The sequence below is a fragment of the Cynara cardunculus genome, unplaced genomic scaffold (assembly GCF_001531365.2).
Source record: "Cynara cardunculus var. scolymus isolate 2C unplaced genomic scaffold, CcrdV1 Un_Scaffold_483, whole genome shotgun sequence".
Lineage (NCBI taxonomy): Eukaryota > Viridiplantae > Streptophyta > Magnoliopsida > Asterales > Asteraceae > Cynara > Cynara cardunculus.
This window is the reverse complement of record NW_020200580.1, coordinates 115,262-130,600: the sequence shown is the minus strand read 5'-3', so window position 1 is coordinate 130,600 and position 15,339 is coordinate 115,262. Positions and strand designations below refer to the sequence as shown.

Below are 15,339 nucleotides of genomic sequence, written 5' to 3'. Positions count from 1 at the left end.
TTAAGCTGTGAAGATTGTACAAGTGTTTATGCATAATGTACAACATAATAAGGTTGTACTTGAAGTGGGCAGGGTCGGACCACTTCATTCCTGCATAAAGCAGAGAGTGGACAGTGGTTCAACTTTGACCATTTCTGGTTTTTCCATTTCTACTTCTTTTCTTTTGTACTTGCAAATCTTTCTTGCAGAAAAAATGTCTTATTTTACAAACACTTTTTGCAGAAAATGTGTTATTTTTATCATTTGTTTGGAGTTTTTGTTGTACATATATTAAAAATAATGTATTTTAATTTCATTCTTATTTTGGGTGACGTACTTTCAGAACTTTTATTTTTGGTGCATAAGATGTAAAATTTTAAACATTTAAGTACTCGGGTAACTGATGTTAGATTAAAAAAAATTCATGTTAACTACGTCAGCAAATAATACTGAGTTGAATACCACATCACTTGCTACAATAGCATGATAACTGATTAATGTTTCAATATATTACCCGCTTACTTAAATGTTTAAAATTTTACATCTTAGATAACAAAATGGAAGTTTTTAAAGTGTGTTATCTAAAATAGGAATCAAGTTAAAATATATTACTTTTTTATGCAATTTGTCCTAAATTATAACTAGAGTAAACTAGAAATTTGGTGTCTGTGGTTTGTCAAAAATAACATTTTTCGTTTCTATAGTTTCAAAATTACAAGATCGTCATTGTAGTTTGAAAAAAACGTATGGATTTGATCTCTCCTAACGATCGTTAAAATCTGTTAAATGAAGGCTATTTTTTGTCTTTTAATCCATTAAAGACCATATACATCAAATTCCTAAAATCGATTTTAATTAGTGATGACCAAATCGGATCGGGACCGCCGGAGGACTGGGACCGAAATCAGGGACCGGTTATAGATTTGGGGTGTTTCGCGGGACCAAAACCGGTTATGGACTGGTTATGGACCAACCTGGCCCGGCCCCATTTTAAAAAAATGTAACTTTTTTTAAATGTAGCCGTTTTTTGGCCCTTTTTTTGTATTTTTTGCTTTTTAAACATTATATATAAGTGTCTTGGTTGAGAGATTTACATATCAAGTTCTTGATTTGTAAAAACGCACAAAAAAGTTCACAATTATCGGTTTCTCGCTATATTTTGTAAAACAATGTAATTTTAATTACAATAAAACGCAATTTTAAAATGTATTTGAATGACCAAATTAGAAATTTTATAATGTATTAAAAATATATATGGCTTGAAAAATAAAAATAAAAAAATATTTTTTAATGAGCGGGACCGGCGGCCCATAACCGGTTACAATAAAGTTTGACCGGGCACAACTTTTCGAGCGGGGCCGGGTATGGCCGGTTATGAGAAATCTTGGGCCCGGCTTGGCCCGAAACCGGTTTTTGGCCATCACTAATTTTAATTGGGTAAAAGAGAAAAAAACAATAAAAGAATGAAAATACCTCTCACGTAACGGAATCTTTTAACGATCATTAGAGAAAGTGCCCGTTCCAGATATTTTTGCAAACAATGATGACCATCTATATTTTTTGAAACTGTAGGGACGAAAGGTCTTACTTTTGACAAACCACAGGGACCGAATCTATAGTTTACTCTTAAAACTATATAAATAATTTAAAATTACAAAGTAACATATGTCATAAGAGTAAAAACACAAAAGTATTATAATTGGGCTAACGGTTACAACGTATTTGATTGGTTAAAGGGTATAATCGGGTCACAAGAACTTCTCGGTCCCTCTTTCTATGCCATATTGGGTACCACAATACGATCTTTAATTCATCTTTTAATACCTTGATCAAAAATCGTAGATACATTAATAATGAAACGTAAATTGAAGTTAACTGTCTGCAACTGTCATCGACCTCCCTCTCTCTCAGCTTGTATTCATATACTCGCTTTAGTATCGATATGTGTAATTCTATATGGACAACTTGTTTTATGTTGATGAAAAATAAGACTAATAAGCATATTTAAGGCAACCTTCACAATGTTTTTGTTGTGAATGTTCAGATTTTTTTTAACTTTACAACATTTTTGTCGTGAAGTTTTAAGTGTAAAAAAGTAGTCCAACATGTCTCACGAAAACAGATTGGTCCCACGTGAACTCAACCCCACATATACATCTATCTATATAAACTATACTTTTGTTTTTAAATCTAAAGTATTTGGATTGCAAAAAAGTTTTGAAAATAGCCCAAGTATGTCGGGAAAAAAAGAATTTTATAGTTTAACAGAGTTATTGAGTTGTTCGTCACTGGGGCAGGCCACAACTTCGTTTATCCGTCGTAATGTAAAAACGTTTTAATAAGAAATATCATGTCAGCAATATGTTACATGTGAACAACGATATGACATTGAAATATGGTAGTTTGTGTCATGTCATCTTAATTCTGATCAAAATGTTTCTCATTGCCATGATGAATAAATTTTTCAAAGTACAACGTCATAATAAAAATAATTTAAAAGTATATTGTTGTATTTAAAAAAAATGAAAAACAATGTTGTAATAAGAAAATTTGTGAAAGTAGTATGTTATTTCGCACATCTAGCCTATATATATATATGGGAAGGGTTCAAACAAGAATACTTTCATTTTACGAGAACGCAAGAACACTTTTTTACTATAGATAATTACATGTGATACTATTATTCCATCACATATGATACACATGTAATACTAAATCAGAGACGCGGGCAATCTTCGATGCAATTTTGGTTGTGGGTCAAGTCGCCCTTACACCATTAAGCCTTTTCAAAAGTATTATCACATATGATAAGGTTGTTATCAATATGATACTATAATTCATCAAGACCATCACATGTGATGCTAAATCGTAGACGCAGACAATCTTTGGTGCGGCTTAAGTCGTAGAACACATCGTCCGCACATCACATAGTCCCCTCACGCGTATTATCACATATGATAAAAATGTTCTTGTGCTCTCGTAAAATGGAGGTGTTCTCGTTTAAACCTCCACCATATATATATATATATACTATATTATAAAGCATTTGACAAAAACTCTTAAAAACCACTTTTTATGCATAAAGTTTATTAATGCATATTACTTACAACTCAAGATTACAAGTAGATTGTGCGTAAGTACAACTTATTTAAGCTCCATATCTGAATTCGTGTAACTAACTGCAGATAAACATGATCAAATACAGGATAAACACTCATTTTAAATATAAAAAATCTAAAATATAATTAGAATAATCATTGAGTTCTAACAAAATACTTAATTATTATATTTATAAAATATTATATTATTAAAACAAAAATAAATTATTTCGTTATTAAACTTAAATTGAATTATAATAAAAAWAWAWWWWAAGAAATTACATAAAAAATGAGAACTTTTAAATAGTTGATTTGATATTAACATTGATATATATTTTTAAAATTTTTATGATATCTTCAAATTTATATTTTATTCAAAAATAAAATAATTATTGGTTTCTTAAAAACACATAAAATCCTATCATAACATCGACATAGACAAATAATAAAATAGAACATGAAAATCGAGATGTGTCTCGTTGCATTGCGCGAGTACTCTTTTAGTATATATATATATATATATATGTATATATATGTATATATATATATATACACACACACATATAAAGGGGTCTTCTTTAAGAACTTGACAATTTGTTAGAAATATGAGATCCATTTTAAATCATTAAATGATATTAAATTAACAAATTATTAATTTTGGTAATCTTGAATTGAAAAATCAAATAAAGAGCATTATGGGTATTTATAAATCTTCTACCCCCCTCCCCTCTTCTCTCTCACCTATCCTTCTTCGTCCGTAACATCTTCAAACACCTCTAGCCCAATTTTTGTGAACACATAGGTGCATATATAGTGTGAACCAATTTCTGTAGTGGCCCATGGTTATAAAAACTGTGAACACGATGTGCACACCATCTAGTTCACGAGATATGGAATCAGTTGTGGTGTTCACATTTTATGATCACATTGTTCACGCTTTAGGAACAAAATAATTATGAACACATGTTGTACTATGTTGAATGTGATGAAAAGAGCGAACAAAAATATCCCTAATTAGCCCAACAATCAACGTCAATAAACCTAACCAAAAATCAAAATGAGAACCCTAACTTAAAATCAAAATCAAAATCAAAAACTCTAACAAAAACCAAAACCATAATCAACATTAAACCTTACACATATGAATGACAAATGATTCAACCAATGAAAAACAAAAAACCCTATAAAGGGGAGAAGAAGAAGTCTCCTGTGGTCGTGGTTTCGACATGGAGACCAGAGAAAATGAACGTGAGAGGTGTGGTCACTGAATAAGGGAGATGATGTCGATTAGTTCTAAGAGCGTGACTACATGGAGAGACAATGGCAGATACAATAAATCAACATAAATTTAAGTATATTTTTACTTCCAAAACACATGTTAATGATTGCGAGTTAATAAATGATTTTTTACTTAAAAAGAGCAAAATTCTAAACATAGATAGTTTTGAACTTTTTCTTTTTATAATTTTATGGAATTTACGGGTCATGTGATTTTTATTAAGTTGTGTATAGATAAAGTTGTTTAAATAAATTAAACTGTACGTATAAATTGAGAAGATTTTTGTTTGAAAAGGTTTTTTGATAAATAAAAAGAACATGATTTTTAGGAAAATTTTGACTGAAAATTTATTTTTTTGTATAAAGTCTCCCTTAAAAATTTACTGAATAAGTTATTTTGTATCTCATTAAAATGAAATGGTTATTTATCTATACTATATTATAAAGCATTTTGGTTAAACTCTTAAATACCATTTTTAATGCATCAAATACTGTGTAATTATACATATTACTTAACATTCAATATTACAATTAAGTGGTGCATAGGTACAATTTTTTAAAGCTATTTGTTGAATTCATATAATTAACTAATAAACATAATCACATACATGATAAATATCTCATTTTAAATATATATAATATATAATTAGAATAATCATTGAGTTCTAACAAAATATTTAATTATTATCTTTATAAAACATTATATTATTAAAACTAAAATAATTATTTCGTTATTAAATCTAAATTAATTTATAATACAAAATAACTGAAAAAACATATGAAAATAGAGAGCCTTTGAAACTATCAATATATTTTTTTAATTTTTTTTCGAGGTCTCCAAATTCATATTTTATTCAAATATAAAATATTATCATTTTTTCAAAAATATATTATAAAATCGATAAAGACAAATAATAAAACGAATTATATAAAATCAAGATTCATTAAATGATTACCCTTTTAGGTGTGTTTGGGATTGTTTATTGGGCAAATTGCATGAAAAAATAACGTACTTTAACTTAATTCCTATTTTGGTTAACGTACTTTCACAACTTTCATTTTGGTACCTAAGATGTAAAGKTTTAAACATTTAAGTACCCGGGTAACTGGTTGAAGTATTAACCGATTATCATGTTGATGTGGCGAGTGATGTGGTATCCAACTCGGTATTATTTGCTGACCTGGTAAGTGACGTGGATTTTGTTAAATCTAAAAATTGTCTTTTTTAGTCTAAAATTAGTCTTCACTGGGTTACCCGGGTACTTAAATGTTTAAAACTTTACATTTTAGGTACCAAAATGAAAGTTTTGAAAGTACGTTACCCAAAATATGAATTAAGTTAAAGTACGTTACATTTTCATGCAATTTGCCCTTGTTTATTTTAGGTGTTTTTTTTAACTTATTTTAGTATGTCATTGGTGATAAGCTAAATGCTAGTGTTTGGATGAGAAAAAATAAAACTGCTTATACCGGTGCCAAACTGATAATAAACAGTTTTTGATAAATTAATCCTTCCTGACTTATGAAAAACTGTTTATTATCAGTTTACCATTTTAACCATGGTTTATTAATGTTTGTTAATTATTAATGTTATTGATATAAATTATTAATCTTATTGATATAAATTTTTGTCAAAGAAATTATTATAAATGATGAGAAATAAATTTTTACATGTTAAAAAATCAAATAAGTCAATAATATGGAAGACTGTCCTTTTTGGTTATTTTACATATATAAGCAAAATTTGTCAAACATTAAAAAACAACTTATCAACTTATTGTTTTTTGGTACCATTATAAGCTAATCCAAACACTTTTTACAAAACTCTGGTTTGATACCACATAAGTTAATAAACATTTTTACAAAAAAAAAAACATAAGTTGTTTTAAGTAAGCAATCCCAAACACCCTCTTAATAATTAAGTAAATGAGCATGGAATGTTATTAGAAACTAGAAGAGTACTCGTGCAATGCAGTGAGACACATCTTGATTTTAATGTTATATTTTATAATTTGTTCCCAACTTTATAAATGTGTGTGCATATGTATCCTCAATCTGGTAAAAAATTATGTAGATATGAAGTTTTAATAAGTTGTACTTACGTACAATCTATTTGCAATTTTGAGTTTTAAGTAATATGTATTAATAAACAGTACTTTACGAATAAAAAGTGGTTTTTGAGAGTTTTTGTCAAATGTTTTATAATATAGTATAGATTATGTGTTTTTAAGAAAACAATAATAATTTTATTTTTAAAATAAATATAAATTTGAAGATATCATAAAAATTTGAAAAAATATATATATCAATGTTATATGAAATCAACTATTTAAAAATTTTCATTTTTTATGTAATTTCTTTAATTTATTTTTTATTATAATTTAATTTAAGTTTAATAATGAAATGATTTATTTTTGGTTTAATAATATAATATTTTATAAAGATAATAATTAAGTGTTCTGTTAGAACTTAATGATTATCTTAATTATATATTAGTTTTTTTATATTTAAAATGAGATGTTTATCATGTATTTTATTATTTTTATCTGCAGTTAGTTATACGAATTCAAATATGAAGCTTTAATAAGTTGTATTTACATACAATCTACTTGTAATCTTGAGTTTTAAGTAATATGTATTAATAAACAATACTTTACGTATAAAAAATGATTTTTTTTTTATCAAATACTTTATAATATAGTATAAATAGATACTTAATCTGAAAAAAGAATTGAATCAAAGTAATGCGCGTTACATGCGCGTGCGAAAGGAGGGGGGGGGGTTTGAGAAACTAAAATCACGCGCAAAATGCGGAAACAACGTAAATGCAGGTAATCAGGTCTACACCTGGACCTGGTCACACGCCATCCTTATTCCTTACCCCCTCTTTTGGTGTCAGGAATCAATTTTATATTTTCTTACATTTAATATTTTCTTCAAAAAAATAAAACAAAAACATTTAATATGACATTGTCGTGGTTATGTTATATGTATTTTCCTACATTAAAATATTTATTAAAAATATAAAAAATAAGTATTAACGTTGATGTTTATAAATAATAAATCAGGCTTTTTATTTTTATTTTTTTATGTTACTTTATTTCCTGAATCACAAATTAAATCAGACTAAAATTTATTTTGTTAATTTTTACTTAAAAAATTGTAATTAAATCATTGGATATATTTTAACATATTTATTACAAGATGATTATAATGGTGTAATTTGTAWAAAMAATTAGCMAAAAATATTCAATATTATGCTTAATTCGAAGGTATTGACGAGACGATTATAATGGTGTAATTTGTAAAAAAAGAAACATCTTGTATTTTAGTTAATATATAATTATATGTGTTAATATAATAAAAGTATAAAATAAAAAAAATAAAAAAAGTAAAGGATATAAACTGAAATAAATAACTAAGTATAAAGATGTAATGTGTAAAGAAGTTTACACACAGAAAATGAAATTATGCGTAAAACAATTTATACTTTTTTTGGCCAAAATCTAACCTTTTGTAGAAAAAAAAATTGCGTAAGGTTTCTCCGTAAACTTTGTCTATTTGGGAAAACCATTTCTTGAATCTGCTATAAATTGAAAACCAGTTGGTTGATTGGTTGTTTCCGTCAATTTCTTTCATTTTTAATATAATAACTGCTTTCCAATCATTTATATACAGTCGTATAACCATTTTGTTTGTTTTTGTAGGTGCATATATTTATTTGTGTAAAAGAATGTTTAAAATATGAAATTCCATTTGTTTGTTTATTTTTGTAAATGTAATTTGCATATTTTTGCCATTTTACTTCTACATGCCTTCGATATTCCTAAAAAAAATAAATATTTATCTAATGTTTTAATGTTCCCTTAATTATTCTAAAACAACTGTGACTTAAAACAGAATGATGAATTTAGTGTTCATGCATTCGCATAATTCACATATGTTTTTGCTTGAACTTTTCCATATCTATCTAATCTATTATCTATACTATATTATAAAGCAATTGAGTTAAACTCTTAAAAACCATTTTTATTGCATCAAATACTGTTTAATGATGAATATTACTTGAAATTCAAGCTTACAAACACAACTTTTTAAAACTATATGTCTGAATTCATATAGGTAACTGATAAACATAATCAAATACATGATAAACATATCATTTTAAATATAAAAAATATAATCAAGATAATCATTGAGTTATAACTCAATACTTCAAAAAAAATTATATTATTAAAGCTAAAACAAAATACTTCGTTAATAAAAATAAACTAGAAGGATACTCGCGCAATGTAGCGAAATACACCTCGAGTTTAATGTTTTATTTTATTCTTTTTTTCTGTCGATGTTATAATACGATTTTATGTGTTTTTTTAATAAAGCAATGATGATTTTATTTTTAAGTAAAATATAATTTTTTTTTAAAAATATGAATGGGAAATTTAAATAAAAAAGAATTAAAAGGTGTAAGTATTATAAAATTGAGTAGGAAATAGGAAATAGGAAATAGGAATTAAGGAGGATAAAGAAATGATGACGTATGGCCACCGACCGTCCCTTTGAAAGACTCTGCGGGTTGACCGCCCCCGTGCCTTCAACCTTCAACTGGTTCCAATCTACCCTTTCAAACTTCATCTATTCCGGATGGTCAACATTCAACTTTCCCTTCTCTCTATTTCTAGATTTCTTTATTACTACTTCTTCAATCCAGTTTCTATGATTGAAATTCAAACTTTGAAATCCGCGTTCCTTTGCATGTCTCTACCTAACCTCTATATATATACTCCTTTTCTTCGTTAATCCTTCAAAACCCAATTCAAATTCACCAAAAATCATCATCTACGTTCACTTTTTCAAGTTTCTTTCATTCTTTTTTACATAACTAACAACACCCAGCAATGATTTCTGCATATCGGACCAGAAGAGCAGCACGAAATGCTGACAAAATCAAGAAAAGCTCCAGATCGGTGGATTTGGAGGTAGAAGTGGCCGTACCGGAGCATTTCCGGTGCCCGATATCGCTGGAGTTGATGAAAGATCCGGTCACGTTGTCGACGGGAATAACCTATGATAGGGAGAGCATCGAGAAGTGGATATATGAAGACGGAAAACACATGTGTCCCGTCACCGGCATGGCCTTGACCAGCCTTGAGACTGTGGCGAACCATATGATCAGAAAGATGATCCAAAATTGGTGTGTCCAGAATAAGTCATACGGGATTGATCGCATTCCAACCCCTCGGGCTCCGGCGAGCTCGTATCAAGTTTCCGAGATTCTATCGAAGATTGTGGCGATGAGAGGGAAGGGAGATGCAGAAGGTGTTATGGAGTTAGTGGTGAAGATCAAAGATTTAGCAAAGGAAAGTGAAAGGAACAAGAGGTGCATTGTGTCAAACGGGTCAAGTCGGGTGTTATCCGAAACCTTTGAGGTGTTCTCTTGCCGTGAAAACCTCCCAGTTTTGGAAGAAATCTTGTCGGGTTTAACCCTAATGCTACCACTTGATCAAGAAACCATATCTTATATCGGGTCGAATCGATCTTTACGTAGCATTGTATCGATCTTGAAGCATGGAGGTTTATCGGGTCGAAGGAATGCAGTTTTGGCACTTAAAGATGTGTTCTCATCCGATCAAAATACGCTACACAAATTCGTGGAGATTGAAGGAAGCATCGAAGTGTTAGCAAAGCTCATCAAGGAACCAATTTGCCCTACCACCACAAACGCTTCATTGTTAGCCATTTACCATTTGATCACTCCCACATCTTCTCTAGACCAAAAGAAAACCCTAATATCAAGATTTCTTGAAATGGGCCTAACCGAAAAGCTCATAGAAATGCTTGTAGACTGCACACGAAGCGTTTGCGAAAAGGCTCTTGGTGTCCTCGAAGGTCTCTGCAGCATCGACGAAGGGCTCGAAAAGGCTTACGGCAATGCACTAACGGTGCCGGTGCTGGTGAAGAAGCTTCTGCGCGTTTCCGATACGGCCACAGAGTTTTCTGTTTCGATTCTTTGGAATCTGAGCAAGTATGAGAAGAGAATGGCGTATGAAGAAGATATGGCCATGGAAGCACTCCAAATAGGTGGTTTTCAGAAGCTTTTGTTGCTGTTGCAGGTTGGTTCTTCTTTGAAAACGAAGGAGAAGGCTGGTGACTTATTGAAAGGATGGAATTCGCTTAGAGGAAGAGTGGAGTGCATTGAAACTATGGATTTCAAGTACCTCAAAAGGCCATTTTGAATAAGCATAGATTTACAGAATTAATTTTTTATTTGTAAATTTAACATAAATAATATATTCATAGGAAAACAATTCGTTACAAATCTATACTATATTATAAAGAATTTGATAAAATATTATTAAATGTAGGGATGAACAAATATTTATGTTTAAAAGTACTTAAATGCGTTGTTTTATGAAATAATATGAATAAAAAAATTTATGTGTTATAATTTCCCGTCGATTAATCAGGTGTGTTTATATAATTGATAGAATAGAGACGAGACTTGAAGTTTTAAGAAATGGGTCGCGTGACCTCTCGGTACATGTCACGTGAAGCTCATGCGAGTTTGAAGCTAGAACGCAGCCAACCTAGACTATGCGACGTGGGAACGTATACCCAAATTGCATAGACTATCTACGTTCTTTTTAAAGCAGGTTCCGTTCTTATTTGATGTGGTTCTCTCAATAATTTATAGATAATTTTGTCACGAATAGATACGAATCAGAGTCACGTTATATCTCATCCGCTCATGGTTTTCTTCCGATTCAAGTATCCACATAAATCTAGTGTTATATTCTATCGCTTTTACTTTACTTGTAGCAAACTACTTCCTTTATTGTTTGCTTTATAGTTTACGATGGAAATTCGGTTTATGTTTTCGTTTTATGAACGTTAAACTATTAAATTACTTGGTTTATTGACTTTTCTGCATCGTTTGACTTCGATTATTTGAAGTTAAGCTGATATTTGTATAGTCGTTAAAATATTTAAATATTAGAAAGATTTGGTTAAAGTGATTCACACAAGAAGTCATATTCACATTCTATCATCGCTTTTGTCAAGTTCATGTAAAAGCATTTTGTCCAATATTCACATTATATAATTATATTATATGTGTTTTTTAATGTTAATTCAAATCATTTTTTTCTAAAGATTTGACAACTTAAGGAGTAATAAACAACATGGGTAGGACCCAATGTCACAAACTTGAATAAAAAATTGATTATTGGAACCAAATAACATAGATCTAAATATATTTTGTAAAACATTTGTTATGAGTGATTTATCAAATACTTGCTCGGTAAAATTTAACGCTATCATTTACTTATCGGGTAAGATTTTAGTCCACCAAAACGGTATCGTATACAACAAATTACCCGGTAAGTGCTTACCATGGTAAAAGTCACCCCCCTCACTTACCGGGTAAGACTCTTGGTCTTTCTCTCGCTCTTACTGGGTAAGACTCTTGGTCTTTGTCTCGTTCTTACCGGGTAAGATTCTTGGTCATTGCTATATATATCCGATAAAGTAATGAAACTTGATGTTCACTTACCCGAATAAGCGTTTGATAAACGACCTCTTAGTAAATGAAAAGAAAAACTTAAAACAAGACCGTTAGCATTTAATTTGAAAAAGAAATAAAGCCGTTTACCAAATGCTTACTCGAGTAAGTGCTTATCAAGTCACATTTCTTTACCGGATAAATATAGCAAGAACAAATAATTTTACCTGGTAAGAGCAAAGACAAGGATCGAGAATCTTACCCGATAAGTGATGACGACAACTCTTACCACAGTTAGTGTTTACCGGGTAATTAATTGTTACATACGATGTCGTTTTGGTAGACTAAAATCTTATCCGGTAAATAATCGATAGAGTTGAATTCCATTGTTAAACACTTACCGAGTAAGTGCCTTAAGACTGGAATGGTTTTGTTTGGGTAGTTCCTTCAAGTATAAGGTAAGACGGTGATGTAGTCGTTGGCGTACGTGGAATGCGTCATATTTTTTACATTTTCTGGTCATTTATGATACACTTTTGACTCGGTTTTGTTTACCATCATCATTCATTTGCAGCTTTGAATCCGTTGTTTGGAAACCCATGACTACATTGGCGCAACAGATTTTGTTGAGCAGGGTCACCAACGGTGGATTAAAAGTCTGTAAAACTATTTGACATGTTTTTAGTTGAATTTTTTGGTTTAGAAAAAAAAATTAGTTGATTTCAAGAGTTATTTTTTATTTTTTTTGTTGATTGCGAAATATTTTTCGGTTGAATTAAAAAAAACTATTGGATTTTTGGTTGATTTCAATCAACTTTTTTTCTCATTTTTGGTTGATTTTTATTGTATTTTTTAATATCTTGAAACAACGGTCAACTTTTAGTTGTTAATGAATAATTGATAAAACAAATTCATTTTAACAATAGATAATATTGTTAAAACTCAAACATATATATTTTGAACCTAACAACCGACCCAGTAACCTTTTGGAATGGTGGATCCCCATTGACCATTGTGTGTATATATATATATATATATATACATATATATAGATAGAGAGAGATGAGATGTTTCAAATGTAACTCATTATATTTGTACAATCAATGCAACTCAATTAATTAAGATATATAAAAAAATGATGAGAGTTTATTTATTATGATTTGAATATTTATGGAAGATGACTAAGCTTCATTAATTATGATCAATACTTATATTATGAAACAATCAAAACTTTTATGAAATTATATATTCATCAAATTAAATGGACGGTTGAAATTGAGTTTTATCAGTGTACAAATATAATGAGTTGTATAATAAATCACATATAAAACATTTCATATCTATACTGAATTATAAAACATTTCACAAAAACTCTTAAAAACCATTTTTTATGCATGAGGTAATGTTTATTGATGCATATTACTTAAAACTTAAGATTACAAGTAAATTGTGCATAAATACAACTTATTAAAGCTCCATATTTGAATTTGTATAACTAACTGCAGATAAATATAATCTATACTGGATAAACATCTCATTTTAAATATAAAAAATCTAAAATATAATTAGGATAATTATTGAGTTCTAACATAATACTTAGTTTTTATCTTTATAAAAAATTATATHATTAAATCTAAATTAAATTACTTYGTTACTAAACYTAAATTAAATTATAATAAAAAAATTGAATTAAGAAAATTACAACAAAAACAAGAATTTTTTTAAAAAAAAAAGTTAATTTGATACTGATATCAATATATTTTTTTAAAATTTTACGGTATTTTCAAATTTATATTTTATTCAAATATAAAATATTATCATATTCTCAAATCACATAAAATCATATTATATCGATATAAAAAAAATAAAACAAAACACTGATTTCGATGCATTGTACGAGTATAATTATAATTGAGAACACGAGGTTATGAAAAGATTTATTAAGAAAGAGTTGAGGGTATATGAATTTAGATCACAAATCTCTCTGTATCAATCGATAAGGAATTAAACAAATTTCCGGAGTACAATAAGATTATTATATATATATATCAGCAACATGATTAAATGATGAAACAATCTGTAGACCCAAATTTTGATTTTAGATGAACTGTAATTAAAATTCTTGAAAAAATCTATAAGATTAAAGTAGAATTTGTGGGACCAAATGGGTTGATAACAGATGGATTGTATACTTGAATCTGCAGATCATCATCACCACTTTGCTTGTTCGAATCCTGCAATGGTGGGTCGGATCGAAAGATGAAGTAGTCGTTGGAAATCAGAAGAGGTGCAAGAATCACTGAAGCTTCTAACAGAACTTCCCAGCTCATGTTATTTTGGTTGATACTCTCAAACTGTTTCAATCCCTTTTCTACCTTCTGTTCAGTTTCATCAAACTGAACCCAGTTATTGAATCTCACAAGTTGATTATGATCACCACCGTCTTCCATGGAGGTTGATGACGATTCTACTGTGGAAGCCACCGGAGATCCAGTGGTGGAGGAGGAGTCTGTTAACTGCCACATACCGTCGAGAAAGTTTTCCAAGAGCTTGAATTTGGATTTCTGGGATTCGATCAACTGAAGGGTATTCGTAAATTCCACAAAGCCCGACAGATTTGCACCAATCGTAGAATTCCAACAGATGATCGGCTTGAATCACGGCTTTCTTATAGACGCCGAAAGCCATCATGCAGCTACGGTAGGGAAGCTGAATGAGATGGTCCAGAACTGCAACTATTTCGAAGCGGAAATTCGAGTAGCAAAAGAAACTATCGCGAACGATGTATTTAAGTGCGCAATGTATGAGAAAGCTTCGTGAAGCCGCTCCTCTTGGCCTGCATTCGATCACTCTATCGATCAGGCTCTGGAGTTGCGGCAAGATCTCGAGTTTTTCTCCTATTCGTTTCATCTTATCCGGAAAACTTTGGAATACCATTTCTTCTTCTTCTTCATCTTCTTCTTCATCTTCGCGTTTTTCTTCCGTGTCCTCATTATCATCTTGATCACAATTGATTGAAAAACAATCTAATGCTTCATCGAGAAGATTAGCATACGATGAAATGAAATCCGTGTAATCATGTGAATTGGAGGAGGAGGAGTCACGAAAGTGGCATGGGTTTAGAGACAAGAAACCATTGGAACGGTTCCATAGAAGCTCGGTTCTGAACGGGCTGTTATACGGCAATGCTCGGAGCAAACGGTGGAGGAGGGTTAGGCATTTTAAAGCAACTCTCCAACACTTGGTTTTAGTAAACCGACGCGAAAAACTAGACGCAAAAGTACGGTAAGAAAGAGGCGAAACCGAGAAGATCTTTAGGAGCTGGAGGATATAGCGATCTCGGAGTGGCAAGTCTTCAGGAGATGTGGCCTTTACGAGTATCAAATCTATGTCGCAAAATCCTCCAACCGTTGCGATCTTTGCGTAGCTTACGAACGTGTTCTCTTTAATTGAGGTGTACGCTCTCTGGAACCGCCTGTGCAT

At 30.2% G+C, this 15,339-nt stretch overlaps 1 protein-coding gene and 1 pseudogene across 1 annotated transcript; one reads left to right on the top strand and one right to left on the bottom strand.

Moving 5' to 3' along the window:
* Positions 1 to 9,224: 9,224 nt before the first annotated feature.
* Positions 9,225 to 10,657, top strand: LOC112501698 (U-box domain-containing protein 21-like). Its single transcript, XM_025105402.1, has one exon. The coding sequence runs from the start codon at positions 9,254 to 9,256 to the stop codon at positions 10,589 to 10,591; it is 1,338 nt and encodes a 445-aa protein (XP_024961170.1). The 5' UTR covers positions 9,225 to 9,253; the 3' UTR covers positions 10,592 to 10,657.
* A 3,331-nt stretch (positions 10,658 to 13,988) lies between these two features.
* Positions 13,989 to 15,339, bottom strand: LOC112501712 (annotated as a pseudogene).